At 39.7% G+C, this 21692-nt stretch overlaps 1 protein-coding gene across 1 annotated transcript in view; it reads right to left on the bottom strand.

Moving 5' to 3' along the window:
- Positions 1 to 20388, bottom strand: part of POFUT2 (protein O-fucosyltransferase 2) — a 256062-nt gene extending 235674 nt beyond the window's left edge. The window contains exon 1 of the mRNA XM_053698775.1: positions 20056 to 20388. Within this exon, the coding sequence (XP_053554750.1) occupies positions 20056 to 20246 (191 nt within the window). The 5' untranslated portion in view covers positions 20247 to 20388. The remainder of the gene's footprint in view (positions 1 to 20055) is intronic.
- Positions 20389 to 21692: the final 1304 nt, after the last annotated feature.

Below are 21692 nucleotides of genomic sequence, written 5' to 3' on the forward strand. Positions count from 1 at the left end.
AAACATCCCCAGAAGAAGCAAAAGTATCAAATTTGGAAAATTTGGAAAAAGTGTGAAGAGACGACCAAGTTGCAGCCTTGCAAATCTGTTCAACAGAAGCATCGTTTTTAAATGCCCATGAGGAAGCCACAGCCCTAGTAGAATGAGTCGTAATTCTTTCAGGAGACTGCTGTCCAGCAGTCTCATACGCCAGACAAATGATACTCTTCAGCCAAAAGGAAAGAGAGGTAGCCGCAGCTTTCTGACCCCTACGCTTTCCAGAAAAAACAATGAATAATGAAGATGATTGACGGAAATCCTTAGTCGCCTGCAGGTAAAACTTCAGGACATGGACAACGTCCAAGTTATGCAACATACGCTCCTTCTTAGAAGAAGGGTTAGGACATAATGAAGGAACAATAATTTTCTGATTAATATTCTTATTAGAAACAACCTTAGGAAGGAAACCAGGTTTGGTACGTAAAACCACTTTATCAGAATGGAAGATAAAATAAGGCGAGTCACATTGTAACGCTGAAAGCTCAGAAACTCTACGAGCAGAAGAAATAGCAACCAAAAACAAAACGTTCCAAGATAACAACTTAATATCTATGGAATGCATGGGTTCAAACGGAACCCCTTGAAGTACATTAAGAACTAAATTCAAACTCTAGGGTGGAGCAATTGGTCTAAACACAGGCTTGATCCTGGTCAAAGCCTAACAAAAAGACTGAACGTCTGGAACATCTGCCAAACGTTTGTGAAGTAAAATCGACTAAGCAGAGATTTGTCCCTTTAAGGAACTTGCTGATAACCTTTTCTTCAATCCTTGGAGAAAAGACAGAATCCTGGGAATCCTAACTCTACTCCATGAGTAGCCCTTGGATTTGCACCAATAAAGATATTTATGCCATCTCTTATGGTAGATCTTTCTAGTAACAGGCTTACGTGCCTGAATCAAAGTATCAATAATCAAATCAGAGAACCCCCGCTTAGATGAAATCAAGCGTTCAATCTCCAAGCAGTCAGCTGCAGAGAAACTAGATTTGGGTGTTGGAAGGGTCTCTGAATGAGAAGGTCCTGTCACAATGGAAGCTTCCACGGCTGCAGAGAGGACATGTCCACTAGATTGGCATACCAAGTCCTGCAAGGCCATGCAGGCGCGATTAGAATTACTGAAGCTCTCTCCTGTTTGATCCGAGCAATCACCCGGGGAAGGAGAGCAAACAGTGGAAACACATAAGCTAGGTTGAACGACCAAGGCACTGCCAAGGCATCTATCAGTTCGGCCTGAGGATCCCTTGACCCGGATACGTATCTTGGGAGCTTGCCATAATGACGAGACGCCATCAGATCCAATTCCGGTCTGCCCCATCTGAGAATCAGGGTGGCAAAGACCACCAGATGGAGTCCCCACTCCCCCGGATGAAACGTTTGTCTGCTTAAAAAGTCCGCTTCCCAGTTGTCCACTCCTGGGATGTAGATTGCTGACAGACAAGAGTGAGCCTCCGCCCACAGAATTATCTTGGATACTTCTGTCATCGCTAAGGAACTTCTTGTTCCTCCCTGATGATTGATGTAAGCCACAGTCGTAATGTTGTCCGACTGAAAACGGATGAATTTGGCCGCAGGCAACTGAGGCCACGCCTGAAGCGCATTGAATATTGCTCTCATTTCCAGAATATTGATTGGAAGTAGAGACTCCACCTGAGTCCACAAACCCTGAGCCTTCAGGGAATTTCAGACTGCCCCCCAGCCTAGTAGACTGGCGTCCGTTGTCACTATCACCCATGAGGGTCTGCGGAAACACGTCCCTTGGGACAGATGATCCGGCGACAACCACCAAAGAAGAGAGTCTCTGGTCTCCTTGTCCAGATTTATCTGAGGAGATAAATTTGCATAATCCCCATTCCACTGTCCGAGCATGCACAGTTGCAGTGGTTTGAGATGAAATCGAGCAAACGGAATGATGTCCATTGCTGCCACCATCAATCCAATCATCTCCATGCACTGAGCCACTGATGGCCGAGGATTGGACTGAAGGGCTCGGCATGTACTTAGAATCTTTGACTTTCTGACCTCCGTCAGAAAAATCTTCATGGATATAGAATCTATCAGAGTTCCCAAGAAGGGAACCTTTGTCTGTGGAATTAGTGAACTCTTTTCTAGATTCACCTTCCATCCGCGAGTTCTCAGAAAGGACAACACCATGTCCGTATGAGATTTTGTCAGATGGTAAGTTGACGCCAGATCAGAATATTGTCCAGATAAGGCGCCACTGCAATGCCCCGCAGCCTGAGAACCGCCAGAAGGGACCCTAGAACCTTCGTGAAGATCCTGGGCGCTGTGGCCAACCTGAAGGGAAGAGCCACGAACTGAAAATGTTTGTCCAGGAAGGCAAACCTTAGGAACTGATGATGATCCTTGTGGATAGGAATATGAAGGTATGCATCCTTCAAGTCCATGGTAGTCATATATTGACCCTCCTGGATCATTGGTAAAAAATTGTTCGAATAGTCTCCATCTTGAAAGATGGGACTCTGAACTTGTTTAGACTCTTGAGATCTAAAATGGGTCTGAACGTTCCCTCTTTGTGGGGAACCACGAAAAGATTTGAGTAAAACCCCTGCCCCTGTTCCAGTCTTGGAACAGGATGAATTACTCCTATAGTAGAGAGGTATTTTACACAACGTAAGAACGCCTCTCTTTATCTGGTCTACAGACAATCGTGAAAGAAGAAATCTCCCCCTTGGGAGAAAACTTTTGAATTCCAGTTGATACCCGTGGGTCACGATTTCCAGTGCCCAAGGGTCCTGAACATCTCGTACCCAAGCCTGGCAAAGAGAGAAAGTCTGCCCCCTAATAGATCCGGTCCTGGATCGGGGGCCACCCCTTCATGCTGTTTTGGTAGTAGCAGCTGGCTTCTTGGGTTGTTTACCCTTGTTCCAAGTCTGGTTGAGTCTCCAGACTGACTTGGCCTAAGCAAAATTCCCTTCCCGTTTCCCAGAAGAAGAGGGGACTCCTTTAAAGTTCCGAAAGGAACGAAAATTATTTTGTTTACCCCTCAATTTAGCAGTCTTATCCTGAGGTAGGAGATGACCCTTACCTCCAGTAATGTCAGAAATAATTTCCTTCAAGTCAGGCCCGAATAGGGATTTACCTTTGAAAGGAATAGCCAAAAGCTTTAACTTAGATGACACATCAGCAGACCAAGATTTTAACCATAACGCTCTACGCGATAAAACGGCAAATCCGGCATTCTTAGCCGCCAACTTAGCAATTTGAAAGGCGGCATCTGTGATAAAAGAATTAGCCAGCTTGAAAGCCTTAATTCTATCTAAAATATCCTCTAAAGGATTCACAGTCTTAAGAGACTCTTCTAAGGCATCAAACCAGAAAGCCGCCGCAGTGGTAACTGGAACAATGCAGGCTGTCGGTTGTAAAAGGAAACCCTGATGAATAAATAACTTTTTTAGAAGACCCTCCAATTTCTTATCCATAGGGTCTTTGAAAGCACAGCTATCCTCAATAGGAATAGTGGTACACTTAGCCAGGGTAGATATAGCTCCCTCCACCTTAGGGACCGTTTGCCAAGAGTCCTGAACAGTGTCAGATATGGGATACATTTTCTTAAAATTAGGAGAAGGTGAGAACGGTAAACCCGGTCTGTCCCACTCCCTCTTGATAATCTCCGAAATTCTCTTAGAAACCGGAAAATCATCAGTGTAAGCAGGTACCTCTAAGTATTTGTCCATTTTACACAATTTCTCTGGTGGTACCACAATAGAATCACAGTCATCCAGAGTCGCTAAAACCTAACTAAGTAACAGGCGGAGGTGTTCCAGCTTAAATCTAAAAGGACATGACGTCCGAGTCCGTCTGAGGTAGCACACTTCCCGATTCGGAAAATTCTCCACACAGACAGAAGTTCCCTGACCCCCAAATCAGATCCCTGTGAGGGTACATCGGAAATAGCCAACAAAGCATCAGAGGACTCAGTATTCACATTGATTCCTGACCTACTGCGTTTGCCCTGTAACACTGGCAACTTAGATAATACCTCTGTAAGGGTAGTTGAAATAACTGTAGCCATATCCTGCAGAGTAAATTAATTAGACACGGTTGAAGAACCTGGCGTCGCTTGGGTGGGCATTAAAGGTTGTGACGCTTGGGGAGAAATTGGCGGCATATCCTGATTCTCCTCAGACTGAGAATATTAAATATCAATATACTTTCTTTACATAAAATATGCTTTTTACAATTCAGGGCTCGACAAACCCAGGAGCCTGGGAGCCACTGGCTCCTAGTATTTTACCCCTGGCTCCTTACTTTTTCGGTTATTCTCCATATATCTATATACATATCCAACTGTCTGGCTCCTAAAAATATGCCTGGCTCCTAAATATTCTTACTGGCTCCTAATTTTCAAACATATTCGTCAAGCACTGAATGTAAGGCCCTTTCAGTACATGAGGGACACAAAGTAAGAGAGGGTTCCACAATGGCATCTAAACACATAGAACAAGGAGTTTCCTCAAGTTCAGACATATTAAACAGACTAGCAATAGCAACAATAGTCGTTCTTAACCTTATTTATTGACCTCTGAAGTCAAAAACACATACTCAAAAAGTTAAAAAAAAAAAGCGCAACAATTTTTCTGTATCACAAAAAAACGATGTTTGCAGCAATAAAAATATCGTAATCAGCCCAATTTAGCTAAATAACATTGCACCGCTTGTTACAATATGCTATGTAACCCTTTATATCATGTATATCAGATCAACTAAAATTTTAAACACTCTAGGCCTCTGCACTTCGCCACAGCTCTGCTGTGGCGCCTACCTGCCCCCAGAGTACTCTAATTCTGCGGAATGACGATCCTACGATTGTAAAATTGAACTTGGGCCCCACCGGAGATAGAGCTTCTGCTGCTTATGCGGAGGAAATACTGCACGTCTGAGCGCGCGAAATAGGCCCCGCCCAACATGGGCGTCATACTACCCGTTTCAACATCCGCATGGGAAGAAAAAATAAAATGTCTATCCCAAGCCCCTATGAATAAGCCATGTGTCCCTCTAATAGTGTGTATAACTATGAAAATAACAGTCATTTCAGGCCAATTATAAATAAATAATAGGACAGCCTTAAGACCACAACCGCATCTCCCAGCGTCAAGCCCATACTGAATCCACATATAAAATATAGCATCAATATAAAAGAAGGTAATGCAAGTTCCACCATTATACATTAGTGCCTACTGCTTACCCCTTCCCAGGTAGGGAATAATGTCAGCCTGTTCTGATATACCAAGTCTCCCCAGAAGCAAAAGACTGAACATACCTCAATGCTGCTTGTAACATGACACCGTTCTCCACACTGAAGATTTTTCTTGCACTACCTTCAGAAGCTCTGTGGGAACCAAAATGGATCTTAGATAATGTTTGCTAAGATCATCAACATCATGGCAGAAAAAAAAATAAATGTCTCCATTCCTCTTGGGAATCCAGACTGACGATTTCTCCCTGAGGAAAATAGTACTCACTGGCACCATTTTAAAATAAAAAACTTCTTGATTGAAGAATCTAAACTAACACCTCACTTTACCTCTTCCTATTACTAACACAGGCAAAGAGAATGACTGGGGGTGGAGGGAAGGGAGGAGATATATATATATATATATATATATATACACACACACACACACAGCTCTGCTGTGGTGCTCTTTGCCACTTCCTGTTAGCAGGAGGATAAATCCCACAAGGATGAAATTCGTGGACTCGTCATATCTTGTAAAAGAAAATATTACATTAAAAAGTTTGGATTTTGAAATTCTGGATATATATTATACATACACACACACACAGCAGGGCCTAGCACTCACAGTGATCCAATACAGACCGGCGTGTGCGCAATAAGCCTCATTTTTTTTGCCTGTTATTTTCGGTAAAATTATTGTGTAGCATTTCAAAATTTGATGCTAGCCTAGAGCTGCTGTTTAAGTTCATTATTTGACTACTGTTTTGCATATATATTAATAACTGTCTAGGCTATGCTTTATTTGGATAATTGGTAAAATAAAAAAAATCTGTTAAATCTGATTCTGTTACACTGAACTAAATAAAGAATAATACAGTATATTGATTTTTAATATTGTTTTAAGTAGAGATACACTGAAATTTCGGTCGTAGAAACATTTTGGACGAAAATGGCACTTTTTTTCGTTTTATTTGCCTGTTTTTTTCTTCGTAAAATTATTGCGTAGCATATTATTGTTAAGATATTTTATGTCCAATTTTAATGTGTTACTTTCAATAAAATTGTGGTTATTTTATTGGCTTGCAGTTTGTCAATTAGATTTATTCATTAAATAGTCTAATTATGAAAAAAAAAAAATACATTTTCGATTTCGGTTTTTGGCAAACTGCATCCTGAATTTTCGGTTTCAGTCCAGAACTTCCATTTTGGTGTGTGTATATATCAAAGTGAAGTAGGGCTGCAATTATTATTTTCATAATCGATTAGTTGGGCGATTATTTTTTCAATAAATCAACTAATCAGATAAAAAAAAAAAAAAATCCTGTATTTAAAATAAAATATGTATACTGACAGTTACAAATATAAAACTTCAGACTAAAACTTTACATTAACACAACTGTTTGTACAATTTTTAAGCAGAACACATTTTTTTATAATTAAGCAAAACAAAACCACAAACTGTTTGAAAATAGGTAGAACTAGAAAGAGGTAGACTAGCACTGTTTATAACATTCTGCTATTCATTCTTTCAGAAACTTTTCATTGAAATGCAAATGAATGTTAACATGTCCATATGCTCCTAAGCTGAGGCTGGCTCTCTTTCTTTCATGTAATTGTCAAGAGTCCATGAGCTAGTGACGTATGGGATATACATTCCTACCAGGAGGGGCAAAGTTTCCCAAACCTCAAAATGCCTATAAATACACACCCCACCACACCCACAATTCAGTTTTACAAACTTTGCCTCCTATGGAGGTGGTGAAGTAAGTTTGTGCTAGATTTCTACGTTGATATGTGCTTCACAGCTTGCTGAAGCCCGTTTCCTCTCAGAGTGCAGTGAATGACAGAGGGATGTGAAGGCAGTATTACCTATTGAATGCAATGGTCATCCTAACGGGGATCTATTTCATAGGTTCTCTGTTATCGGTCGTAGAGATTCATCTCCTACCTCCCTTTTCAGATCGATGATATACCCTTATATACCATTACCTCTGCTAATTCTCGTTTCAGTGCTGGTTTGGCTATCTACTTTATGTAGATGAGTGTCTTTTGGTAAGTATGTTTTCTTTTATTTATGACACTCTCAGCTATGGTTTGGCACTTTATATTTAAAGTTCTAAATATATGTTTGTACTTATATTTGCCATGATTCAGGTTAATCAGTATATTTCCTTCTTACAGACTGTCAGTTTCATTTTTGTGAAATGCATATGAATACATTTTTTTCTTACCTGAAAATTTTTCAAATTGACTTTCTTTCTAAATTGCGGGCTGTTAGGCTCGCGGGAGCACACAATGCTATAATTTAGAGACTTTTGGCGCGAGAATTACGTTTGTTGACGTAATGTCGTCATTTCCGGCGTCTTAGTTGGCGCCGAGAGTTTTCACGTAGTTGCGTCATCTATGACGCTCGTGTTTGTTGCAGACGTTTTTGGCGTCAAAAAATATTTTGTCAATTGTGGGCGTCATACTTGGCGCCAGATTTTTGACATTATTTAAGTCATTATTTCTTTTTGCTTCTGGTTTCCAGAGGCTTATTCTGTTTGCATTTTTTCCCATTCCTGAAATTGTCATATAAGGAAATTGATAATTTTGCTTTATATGTTGTTTTGTTCTCTTACATATTGCAAGATGTCTCAATCTGACCCTGTCTCAGAATCTACTTCTGGAATGCTGCTGCCTGATGTCGGTTCTACCAAAGCTAAGTGCATTTGTTGTAAACTTGTGGTAACTGTTCCTCCGGCTGTAGTTTGTGTTAGTTGTCATGATAAACTTTCAAAAGCAGACAATATTTCCATTAGTAGTAGTCCATTACCTGTTGTTGTTCCTTCAACATCTAATGTTCAGGATATTCCTGTTAATGTGAGAGAATTTGTTTCTAATTCTATTCAGAAGGCCCTGTCTGTTATACCACCTTCTAATAAACGTAAAAGGTCTTTTAAAACTTCTCATAAATTCAATGAATTTTTAAATGACCGACAGCATTCTGATTTATTTATCTCTGATGAGGATCTATCTGATTCAGAAGATTCTGCCTCAGATATTGACACTGATAAATCTTCATATTTAAAATGGAGTATATTCATTCTTTATTAAAAGAGGTGTTGATTGCATTAGATATGGAGGAGTCTAGATATTAAAACCAGTAAACGTTTAAATTCGGTTTTTAAACCTCATGTAGTTATTCCAGAGGTTTTTCCAGTTCCTGATGCTATTTCAGATGTAATTTCGAGAAAATGGAATAGTATGGGTACTTCATTTACTCCTTCTACAAGGTTTAAGAGACTGTACCCTTTGCCAACTGATAGATTGGAGTTTTGGGAAAAGATCCCCAAAGTTGATGGGGCTCTCTCTACTCTTGCTAAGCGTACCACTATTCCTACGGCAGATAGTACTTCTTTTAAAGATCCTTTAGATCGGAAGCTTGAATCTTATCTAAGGAAGGCTTACTTATGTTCAGGTCATCTTCTTAGGCCTGCTATTTCTTTGGCTGATGTTGCTGCGGTTTCAACTTTTTGGCTGGAAACTTTAGCGCAACAAGTACCAGATCATAATGTGTATAGCATTATAAAGCTACTTCAACATGCTAATTTCATTTGCGATGCCATTTTTTATATCATTAGAATTAATGTCAGGTATATGTCTTTAGCTGTTTTAGCTAGAAGAGCTTTATGGCTTAAATCTTGGAATGTGGATATGACTTCTAAGTCAACGTTGCTATCTCTTTCTTTCCAAGGTAATAAATTGTTTGGTTCTCAGTTGGATTCTATAATTTCAACTGTCACTGAGGGGAAGGGAGCCTTTTTGCCTCAGGATAAAAAATCTAAGGGTAAATTTAGGGCTGCTAACCGTTGCCCCCAAGTCCGCATGAAGGTGCGGCCCTCATTCCAGCGCAGCTGGTAGGGGGCAGACTACGATTTTTCAAAGATGTTTGGATCAATTCAATCCAAAATCATTGGATTCAGAACATTGTTTCTCAAGGGTACAGAATAGGTTTCAAGGTAAGACCGTCTGTGAGAAGTTTCTTTCTCTCACGCATTCCAGTGAACCCAGTAAAGGCTCAGGATTTCCTGAAGTGTGTTTCAGACCTGGAGTCATCTGGGGTAATTGTGCCAGTTCCATATCTGGAACGGGGTCTGGGGTTTTATTCAAATTTGTTCATTGTTCCAAAGAAAGAGAATTCTTTCAGACCAGTTCTGGATCTAAAAAATTTAAAATCGTTATGTAAGAATACCAACATTCAAAATGGTGACTATAAGGACTATTCTGCCTTTTGTTCAGCAAGGGCATTATATGTCCACAATAGACTTACAGGATGCTTATCTTCATATTCCGATTCATCCAGATCACTATCAGTTCCTGAGGTTCTCTTTTCTAGACAAGCATTACCAATTTGTTGCTCTTCCTTTTGGCCTAGCAACAGCTCCAAGGATCTTTTCAAAGGTTCTCGGTGCCCTTCTCTCTGTAATCAGAGAGCGGGGTATTGCGGTATTTCCTTATTTGGACGATATCTTGGTACTTGCTCAGTCTTTACATTCTGCAGAATCTCATACGAATCAACTTGTGTTGTTTCTTCAAAGACATGGTTGGAGGATCAATTTACCAAAGAGTTCCTTGATTCCTCAGACAAGGGTAACCTTTTTAGGATTCCAAATAGATTCAGTATCCATGACTTTGTCTCTAACAGACAAAAGACGTCTGAAATTGGTTTCAGCTTGTCGGGAACCTTCAGTCCCAGTCATTCCCTTCAGTAGCTATGTGCATGGAGGTTTTAGGTCTCATGACTGCAGCATCGGACGCGATCCCCTTTGCTCGTTTTCACATGAGACCTCTTCAGCTTTGTATGCTGAACCAATGGTGCAGGGATTATACAAAGATATCACAATTAATATCCTTAATTCCCAATATTCGACTATCTCTGACTTGGTGGTTAGATCACCACCGTTTGGTTCAGGGGGCCTCTTTTCTTCGTCCAACCTGGACTGTGATTTCAACAGATGCGAGTCTTTCAGGTTGGGGATCTCTGACAGCGCAGGGGGTTTGGAAATCTCAAGAGGCGAGATTACCAATCAATATTTTGGAACTCTGTGCGATTCTCAGAGCTCTTCAGTTCTGGCCTCTTCTGGAGAACCGTTTATTTGTTTTCAGACAGACAATGTCACGATTGTGGCGTATGTCAATCATCAAGGTGGGACTCACAGTCCTCAAGCTATGAAAGAAGTATCTCGGATACTTGCATGGGTGGAATCCAGCTCCTGTCTAATCTCTGCGGTCCATATCCCAGGTATAGACAATTGGGAAGCGGATTATCTCAGTCGCCAGACTTTACATCCGGGAGAATGGTCTCTTCACCCAGATGTGTTTTTTCAGATTGTTCAGATGTGGGGGCTTCCAGAAATAGATCTGATGGCTTCTCATCTAAACAGGAAACTTCCCAGGTATGTGTCCAGGTCCAGGGATCCTCAGGCGGAAGCAGTGGATGCGTTGTCACTTCCTTGGAATTATCAACCTGATTATATCTTTCCGCCTCTAGTTCTTCTTCCAAGAGTGATTTCCAAAATCATAATGGAGCATTCATTTGTACTGCTGGTGGCACCAGCATGGCCACACAGGTTTGATATGCGGATCTTGTTCGGATGTCCAGTTGCCAACCTTGGCCACTTCCGTTAAGGCCAGACCTTCTATCTCAAGGTCCAGTTTTCCATCAGGATCTCAAATCATTAAATTTGAAAGTATGGAGATTGAACGCTTAGTGCTTAGTCAGAGGTTTCTCTGACTCAGTGATTAATACTATGTTGCAGGCTCGCAAATCTGTGTCTAGAAAGATTTACTACCGAGTTTGGAAGACTTACATTTCATGGTGTTCTTCTCATAAATTCTCTTGGCATTCTTTTATAATTCCTAGAATTTTACAGTTTCTTCAGGATGGTTTGGATAAGGGTTTGTCTGCAAGTTCCTTGAAAGGACAAATCTCTGCTCTTTCTGTTCTGTTTCACAGAAAAATTGCTAATCTTCCTGACATTCGTTGCTTTGAACAGGCTTTGGTTCGTATCAAGCCTGTCATTAAGTCAATTTCTCCTCCTTGGAGTCTAAATTTGGTTTTGAGAGCTTTACAGGCTCATCCGTTTGAGCCTATGCATTCTCTGGACATTAAATTACTTTCTTGGAAAGTATTGTTTCTTTTGGCCATCTCTTCTGCTAGAAGAGTTTCTGAATTATCTGCTCTTTCTTGTGAATCTCCTTTTCTGATTTTTCATCAGGATAAGGCGGTTTTGCGGACTTCATTTACATTTTTATCTAAAGTTGTGAATTCCAACAACATTAGTAGAGATATTGTTGTCCCTTCGTTGTGTCCTAATCCGAAGAATCCTTTGGAAAGATCTTTACATTCTTTGGATGTGGTAAGAGCTTTAAAATATTATGTTGAAGCTACTAAAGATTTCAGAAAGACTTCTATTCTATTTGTCATCTTTTCTGGTTCTAGGAAAGGTCAGAAGGCTTCTGCCATTTCTTTGGTTCTTGGTTAAAGCTTTTGATTCATCATGCTTATTTGGAGTCGGGTAAATCCCCGCCTCAGAGGATTACGGCTCATTCTACTAGGTCAGTTTCTACTTCCTGGGCTTTTAAGAATGAAGCTTCTGTTGATCAGATTTGCAAAGCAGCAACTTGGTCTTCTTTGCATACTTTTACTTAATTCTACCATTTTGATGTTTTCTCTTCTTCAGAAGCAGTTTTTGGTAGAAACGTTCTTCAGGCAGCTGTTTCAGTTTGATTCTTCTTTTTTCATTATAAAGATTAAAACTTTTTTGATTTGGGTTGTGGATTCTTTTTTCAGCGGAATTGGCTGTCTTTATTTTTATCCCTCCCTCTCTAGTGACTCTTGCGTGGAGTTCCACATCTTGGGTATTTGCTATCCCATACGTCACTAGCTCATGGACTCTTGCCAATTACATGAAAGAAAACATAATTTATGTAAGAACTTACCTGATAAATTCATTTCTTTTATATTGGCAAGAGTCCATGAGGCCCACCCTTTTTGTGGTGGTTATGATTTTTTTGTATAAAGCACAATTATTCCAATTCCTTGTTGATGCTTTCGCTCCTTTCTTACCCCACTGAATTGTGGGTGTGGTGGGCGGTGTATTTATAGGCATTTTGAGGTTTGGGAAACTTTGCCCCTCCTGGTAGGAATGTATATCCCATACGTCACTAGCTCATGGACTCTTGCCAATATGAAAGAAATGAATTTAACAGGTAAGTTCTTACATAAATTATGTTTTTTGCAAGCTATTCTGCCTGCAGCAGAGAACAGGCGCTCAGATGGTGTTCAGGTGTCTGAGATGCATAAGCAGGGTTTTGCCATTTTTAACAATGTGGGATATTTATATCTTTGCTAGCTCTCCACCAAAGCAAAGTGTTTTCCTCCTTAGCAAGGGGCCTCTCAATAAAGTAATCCTGGACTTCATTCTAACATAAAAATATCTTAAATATCTATATGCAACAGTAAATAATCAGCTATAAGGTTAGGGAAAAAATATCTAGTCCACTCCTAAAACAACAAATATACTGTATACTTAGAGGTTGAATCTGGTACATATCACAATTTATTAAAAATATAATAAAAACAATTTAAAAAAAAAAAAAAAGGCAAAAATGCTATAAACTATGGGGTCAATTTATCTAAGGCTTTCGCCAGCCTTCGACCCCCTACGACTGCAGGTTCTCACAAGAGAATCTGCAGTCTGTATTTAACTAGCAGCGGTAATCTGACCGCTGCTACACTAACCTCGCCACCTCTTAGTCCGACTTTGGAGATTGACAGCTCCTGCCTGTGCGTGTCACGCCACGCCGCTCTAGCCGTTGCTAGGGGCGCGGAGTCTCCTTTTCTGCTCGTTGTCAGGGGCAGTGTCGGCTCTAGATGTGTGCGGCGCTGACGTCATTCCTGCACGCTCCAGATGCCGGACGGACCTCTGAGGCGCGACTCTGCGCCTATTTGAAACTGGGAGGAACGATCTGTCACTGCCCAAGTATAGGTGTTGCCTTGTGTGCTCCTGGGTGTGACAGATCATTCTCTCCTGTGCCTCTTATCGTTACTGAACCGGCCTGCCTGACTACTCTACCTGCCTTAACCCTTGAACTGCTGGATTGTTTGCTGTTGCTGAACCTGCCTGCCTGCTCTACCTTCCTTAACCCTTAAACTGTTGGACTGCTTTACTGTTGCCAAACCCTGCCTGCCTGACCATTCTAGTGGTGTGCAAATGGACTGCTTTACTGTTGCCAAACCCTGCCTGTCTGACTTTTCAAGTGGTTTATCTTTGGACTGCTCCTGTTACCGCTGGGGACTGTCCTGCCTGTGGTGAGTGCCGCTCTCCTCATCTCTTTATCTTTCTCTGCTCTGGGATATTCCCTATCATTCCGGCTCGACACCGGGATAACAAGACTACTGGCCGAGTTCGGTCTGATAGAGAAGTATCCCACGAGCATTACAGCGCATAGTCGGCGGCGTTGCACAACAGCGCAAAATTGCGTTCTTGTGCAATGCTGAATTCCAGCAGTGGAATTTAGCCCACCAGATGCAAGCTGCGGGGGAGAATGGCATGTATGTATGCCCCTTTCCACCACAGCTTGATAAAATCGACCCATATATATCAATAACAGGACAAAGCCTTGCACATTTATCCATACAGTACATATAATCAGCAATAACAAGCAATCAGCTAATAATTGTGCAAACAGATTAATAGTGCAGTGTGCACATCAATTTGAATAACAACGCCCATCAATCTAAGGTTAGGTATAAATAAGCTTGGAACTGACCTCTGGTTAATTGAGCTTAGCACAAAGTGAAACTGCAAGCTTGCGGTAGTATTTACCAGCCACTTATAAATGCCCCTTTACGTTAAGATAGTTCTCTACTCGCCCTTACTGATTTGTTGTGAATGCGGTGAAATATACCTTTTGCTTGTGTAGTACATTTAAAAATGAAGAAAACGTGGCCTAACCAGGGCCGGATTGCTGCTCAGAGCAAGTCTGCTTGTTTGTTATGCATTGCTTCAAGTATTTTACATTCTTCCCTGAGCCCAGAGGCAGAACTTTTTTTCACTTCCTGCGATTAGATTTTTTTTAGTGACATTTTTTCTGCAGTTCACTTTGAAATAAAAAGTTAAATGAGGCTGTTTACACTAAGGCGCCAGCTTAATTGCACTTTGATGATTATTTGGAGAAAAAAGCAAGTTTTAAAGTTTTTTTTTTTAATATAATATATTGCAGCAACTGAAAATTGCATTGCAGATTAGCTTCAGAATTTTTTTTTTTTAGAATATCCTTTGAATAAATTTGTTTCCTTTGCTCTTGGTCTAACATCACATTAATTATGAGGTAAAAATGTAGTAATAAAAAAGGTGCATTGCTCATAAGAATGTCTTACACTCAGGAGTCACAGCTATGCAGGCTGGGAAAGGCTAGTATGCGGGGTTGAAAAATCAATACGCTGCTACTTTGCACTGCTGCTCCATATTTGACTTTACTTTTCAAACAGCTCTGGCTGCACTCTGTTAAGGAAAATTTACACAGTGCAGCCACAGCACAGCACTGTTTGAAGAGAAAAGCCTGATGAAGCTCCGCACTGCAAAATTAATTCCCATGAAGGTTTTTGCATGTGTCCTGTTTTTTCTGCAGACCTGCTGCATTATCTGCGATGACATCTCAGATCACAGCATGTTCTGCCCTGGGGTCCCTGAGTAGAGAGTAGAGATTGTAAGTGTATAAGTTTTTGTCAAATATGCACCAATACAGTCTTTTTTCTTTTTGTGACAAAAAAATAAATGTTGTGTGCGTGTGAACTGATTCAGGCAGTCTTATTTTGTTTAATCAATGTAGATAACATTAGAGAGCACTGAGTTAATAATTGTTCTCTGTTGTTTTTTTAAACATTTGTTTACCTGAAATTATGTGTAATTGTGTTTCTATTTCTTTTTGCTGTATGTATATGTGTGTGTTTGTATGTATGTGTGTGTGTGTGTGTGCTTGCATGTGTGTGTATGTATGTTATGTGTATGTATGTATGTATGTTTCTGTGTGTCTATATGTATGTGTGTATGTTATGTTTCTGTGTGTATATGTATGTATGTTATGTTTCTGTGTGTCTATATGTATGTATGTATGTATGTATGTATGTATGTATGTATGTATGTATGTTATGTCTGTGTGTCTATATGTATGTGTGTAAGTATGTTATGTGTCTGTGTCTATATGTATGCATACCTCCCAACATTTAAAAATTCAAAAGAGGGACCCCCCGCGGCAAAAAATTTAAATGTGGTGGGCAGGAGCAGGGGCGGGGCTTATAAAAAAAATCATAAGACCAAAGTAATATAAATAACATTCTAAATAAAGTCATATCTTTTAATACACTTAGGCAGCAAATCAGACACAAGCTCAAACCACTGGTATAGCTATGTGAGCTCTGTATTTATTAGCCTTTGCAGAGACAGTGCTAAATATGTTTTATCTTAATTGGACATTTAATAATAGATTCTTTAAAACTGCTCTCTGCTTTCCTCATAAATCTAGCTTCTGGCCTTTAAAGTTAGCAAAAATACACACACACACACACTACATAGCATACACTTACATATGCACACACACACTACATAGCATACACTTACACATGCAGACACACACTACATAGCATACACTTATACAGGAAGATACACACATACTACATAGCATACACTTATACATACACACACACTACACAGCATACACTTATACATACAGATACACACACACACACACTACATAGCATACACTTATACATACAGATACACACACACACTACATTGCATAGACTTACACATACACACACACACTTATACATACAGATACACACACACAGCACAAAGCATACACTTATGCATACACACACACACACTACATAGCTTACACTTATACACCCCAAGGCAGAACATACTGTGATCTGAGATGTCATTGCAGAAAATGCAGCATGTCTGCAGAAAGAACAGGACACATTCAGGAACTTTTAGCACGTTAACTTTATAGTGCTGCTCTACATTAGACAGTTCTCTTTAAACAGAGCTGTGCTCTGGCTGCACTGTGTAAGTTTTCCTTATCACAGTGCATCCAGAGCTAACTGCTGTTTGAAGTGAACAGTCTAATATGCAGTAGCACTGCAAAGCAGCAGTGCATTTTATTGTTGACTTGCTCTAAGAGATTTTTCCAAACCCGCCCCTTAGCCTTTTCCAGTCTGCAAAGCCGTTTGTTCTGAGTGCAAGACAACCATATGAGTATTGAATCTTTTATTACTACGTTTCTATGTTAGACCAAGAGAAAAGAAAACAAATTTTTTCAAGAAACATTTTACAATTTCTTTTTTTGTATGCAGCTAATTTGCAATGCAATTTTTAACTACTGCATTATGTTATAAATTGTTAAAAAATGGCTTTATTCTTCAGTTAACCAACACATTGCAATTGAACTAGTGCCTTAGTGTAACTGCCTAACTTAAAATTAAATTTTATTTAAAAATGACCTGCAGAAAATGTTTTTACTAAAAAAAAATCTCATTGCAGAAAGTGAAGAAAAGTTCTGCCTCTGGGCTTATACATGCAGATACACACACACTACATAGTATACACTTATACATGCAGATACACATACACTACATAGTATACACTTATACATGCAGATACACATACACTACATAGCTTACATTTATACATGCAGACACACACACACACTTATACATACAGATACACACACTACACAGCTTACACTTATACATGCAGATACACACACTTACACACTTCTAGATACAGATAGACACACACACTACATCATATATGGGTATCTGTAACTCATTGTATGGGGTCCTGGGGTTGGCAAGCACATTAGCTGGCAGTCTGAGGCTGCCACTGTTTGTTACCCTGGTGTTAGCACTGCTCATCGTATAAAACTGAAGGCATGCTAGTATTATCACCAGGGGTTAGACGTCATCACTACCAGGGGTTAGAGGTCACCATTACCTGAGGTCAGAGGGTATACAGCCTTCCTACTCCTGCTTAACCCACACACCATTACTTTTCCCCAAGAAATCTAACAGGTATATAACCCTGGGAGAGAAAAGCCAGCTGCTTCTGAGTATGTGCCCAATAGAATTTAAAAAAATGCATTTTAATGCATGGGGCAATGCGGGACAGATGGCTAGCAACCCGGGACAGACCCCTAAAATCAGGACTGTCCCGCGAAAATCGGGACAGTTGGGGGGTATGTGTATGTATAAGTATGTTATGTGTCTGTTTGTCTCTATGTGTGTGTGTGTGTGTGTGTGTGTGTGTGGAGTGAGTGAGTGAGTGAGTGAGTGAGTGAGTGAGTGAGTGAGTGAGTGAGTGAGTGAGTGAGTGAGAGAGAGAGAGAGAGAGAGAGAGAGAGAGAGAGAGAGATAGATATGTATATGCTTAATTATTATGAGGCAAAAAGTCTTATAAGCTTCTGATACTCATTTGTGGTGGTTTCACATATTTTACACAAAGTGTTGCTAGATGACCAAAAAGATGTCAGTGCAACTTCTTGGTCTTGTAAAAACAACTATATAACCACAAGCTAAAATAGACATTGCTGAACGGTGTAAGCATTTTCTTTGTGTAAATGATCAAATACTTGAACAGTGCAAGCAATTTGTAAAAACTCACTCTTTTTTTACTTTTAGTTTAGGACGTTTGTTCAAAGGTTAGCATTCTGGGTCTGTTTATATTCTGCAGCCAAATTGTGCAATACACTGTAAATTGTAACCCATCAAGCAAAGCATACACAGCTTTACTTTTCCTACATACAGAATGGTATAAGACATTGTGAAAGTAAATATTAAAGGGATATATTGCACTATTGCTTGCCTATACTTGTCTGTTTAACCTTTAAAAAAAGCCAAAAAACATAATTAAAATAATGTTCAGATTGGCAAATCCTGAGCTGAACACAGCTATGCACATATGCCGCCCCTTTTTTGGCTCAGTAGCTGTGTTTGGCTCTGGACCAATATTCCACTGCTACACCAGAGCTCACTGAAAATATGCGTTTAGCTCCTCTGTGTAGTTGAACATAGCAATAAATGAGTACAGGTAGCCCTCAGTTTACGCCGGGGTTAGGTTCCAGAAGGAATGGTTGTAAATCGAAACCGTTGTAAATTGAAACCCAGCTTATAATGTAAGTCAATGGGAAGTGAGGGAGATAGGTTCCAGGCCCCTCTCGAAATTGTCATAAGTAACACCTAATACATTATTTTTAAAGCTTTGAAATGAAGACTTTAAATGCTAAAATGCTATATAATTAAACTAAGTTAAATGAACAAAAACATTTGCTAAACAGCATTATAAACCTAATAAAATAATCACACAACACAGACTTCACTTGCATTTTTCTGCAAACTTTCTATGCATTCCAATTTGGACTGATTTATAGACAGGAAGATCTTGTTCCTTTGAAATCTGCTCGATAGCTCAGGTCTGGTTAAACTGATTAATTTCAGCTTGCTTGGCTGCAACACAAGCAGACAGCTCCACCTACCGGCTATTTTAATAAATGCACTGCTTCTCAATGCTTTTCAATAGCAGTCACATGACTGGGGGAAAAAAGGTTGTTATTCTGAAATGGTGTAAATTGAACCGTTGTAAAACGAGGGTCACCTGTACTGTGTAAATAAGTACCAATAAAATAAGTGTGTACATTCTATGCATTCAACAGAATATAGGGCTGGTCTTCAATTTTTCCAGGGCTGCTTTTTATTCCCAGTGCAGCCCTGATGCTAACCCAATATTTTTCTTTCATGATTCAGATAGAGCATGCAATTTTAAGCAACTTTCTAATTTACTCCTAAAATCTAATTTTTTCGTCTTGGTATCTTTATTTGAAAAGCAGGAATGAAAGCTTAGGAGCTGGTCCATTTTAGGTTCAGCACCTGGGTACCACTTGTTGATTGGTAGCTAAATGTAGCCACAAATCAGCAAGCGCTACCCAGGTGCTGAACCCGCTATGGGCTGGCTCGTAACCTTACATTCCTGCTTTTGCATGCTCTGTCCGAATCATGTTTAGCATCCATTTAATTAGGAATTGAAGATTGCCTGATGTGTGTAAAATGTTTTAGACATAAATCACATATAGTTCTGTTATTTATATTGAAATTTGGGACCTGTTGGAATGCAACGTACCAAAAAGCATGCAAGTCTATTGTTTTCCTGAGGAGAAATATATATATATATATATATATACATACATACATACATACATATACACACACACGTTAGTGTTAAACTAAACGTAGCACTATTGCACCCCTAATATATGTTAGTTCAAACATGTTTTTAAGATTTTAAACACTGAAAAGAAAGCTAAAACTGCCTTGTTTCACTTTAAGGCGGTTTTCACTTTACAGCGGGGCTTCGGTCCCTAACCCGCTGTATAAGCGGGGTATACCTGTGTATATATATATATATATATATATATATATATCACCTCAGATGTGAGGCAATACTAAGTAAGCTTACTAGCTATAATAAGCATGCTACAAAACATTAATGCAGATTGCAATTAATATATATGGATGTCTGATATATGGGATAGTGCTATCTATGACATGTGGCTGCTCAGAGTTGGGATGGTGCCAGAAAACTGATCAAAGCAGGAATAGCACTATTCCAGTGTACTATTTAGAGCTAGGACAGCGGTATCATGGGGCTGCTTCAGAAGAGGCCCAGGTACCACTGCAGTCTGCCACGTCTCCATAGACAAGCTCACATAATCCCTACCTCCGAGTGGCAGCGATGCTCCCGACCGGCAGGGAGGCCTGTCCGGGGCTAAACTCTCCTTGGTCTCCGTATGACTGAGATACTAGCGCTGTAGTAAGGGAAAGCGCGAAATACAGAAGACATGTCCGTGAAAAATTGACTGCCATATCCAGGGCGAGAGCAGCCAGACCACACTTCCGCCACAAGGGCATATGCGTCCCATTACCATAGAAACGACAACTAGAATAACTTCCGCAAACCAAACACTGTCCCTACATTTATTTGCCTAGCGTCCTTTAGCTGGATGACTATCTGCATACATGATTTTACCCGTGGCAACACAGGGGATGAGTTTTAACTAGGCCTCAGCGCCTGTTACCATAGAAACTATAACCACTTCCTGACCGAATTTTGAAAGGATCAGTGGAGTTGGGTTAAACCCCTTAGCTGCAAAATTGTTTCACACGCCTGTGCAATCTTTCGAATTTAATAGCAATTGAAGTGTGTAGAGTACTTTAACAATGGATACCTTTTTTTTACCCTCAGACCAAGTACTTTTATAATGATAACTTTTTTCAAAGAATTATCCAATTATGGGAACCGCCACCATATCGATGCTGAACAAGTATATTTTTTGTGTGATATTCTAAAACTGATGTTGCAAAGAGAAGCATGGAAGTCATTTTTTCCTAAATATAAATACATATTTTTACATTTTTGGTTTCATTTATCAATGGCCTCTGCGCCAATAATAAATGGAGCGCTTTGTATAGGTTTACCTTACAAAACAAATTGGATAGAACAAACTTGTAGAGTTTTAACAAATGTTGATGGTATATTCTTAATTCTACAACAGAATACATTTAATATTTCATTTTAATGAAATTAATAATACAAAAACATCAAACATAAACAAAATATAGAATTAAACAATAGATGTATAGAATTAAAAAGGGACATTCCAGCCAAAATGGGAATCCACATAGATGCCTTTCAGTTTGGAATAAAAGCATTTTTGTAATATACATGCATTAGCAAAAATGCTTCTAATAAAAACTATAGCTGTTTAAAAAGTGTAAAACCGTGCATAAGCATTTTAAACACTGCACTTACGCAGAGAGCCTAAGGTGCTTGTGCTACCTGGTAATAACTAAATTTTTAATTGATGAAGTAATGCAAGCCCCTCTGATTCTCTTAGTAGCTGCAATATTTAAAATGCTGTGCACTGAGAATACCTAGCTATGCTTCACATGCACGTGCAGAAAAAAATGTTAACGCTATAACAGTGATAACTTACTAGAAACATTTTTGCCAATACAGTACTGCACATGTATATGGTAAATATGTTTCTTTTCAAATATGTACTTCATCTATGTGCATTTCAATTTTGACTGGAATGTCTCTTTAAACAAAAAGAATGCATACCTCCCAACTAGGCATTTCAGAAAATATGTACTTATATTTCCGTAGGCAAAAGCATTTGTCTATTTTTGGAGCCAGATCAATCAGTGATGAAATGCAACCCACAAAGATCTGCACATTTCTCCCATGCCTACTCCCAACATTTGTTGCTAGATATAAGGGACTCAGGCGGTTGAGGGGGGCTCTTGCCATTTTGTGGATGGGGCTGTGCCAGGAGGGGTTAGGGTCATGGTTGG

The sequence above is a fragment of the Bombina bombina genome, chromosome 1 (assembly GCF_027579735.1).
Source record: "Bombina bombina isolate aBomBom1 chromosome 1, aBomBom1.pri, whole genome shotgun sequence".
Classification (NCBI taxonomy): Eukaryota; Metazoa; Chordata; class Amphibia; order Anura; family Bombinatoridae; genus Bombina; species Bombina bombina.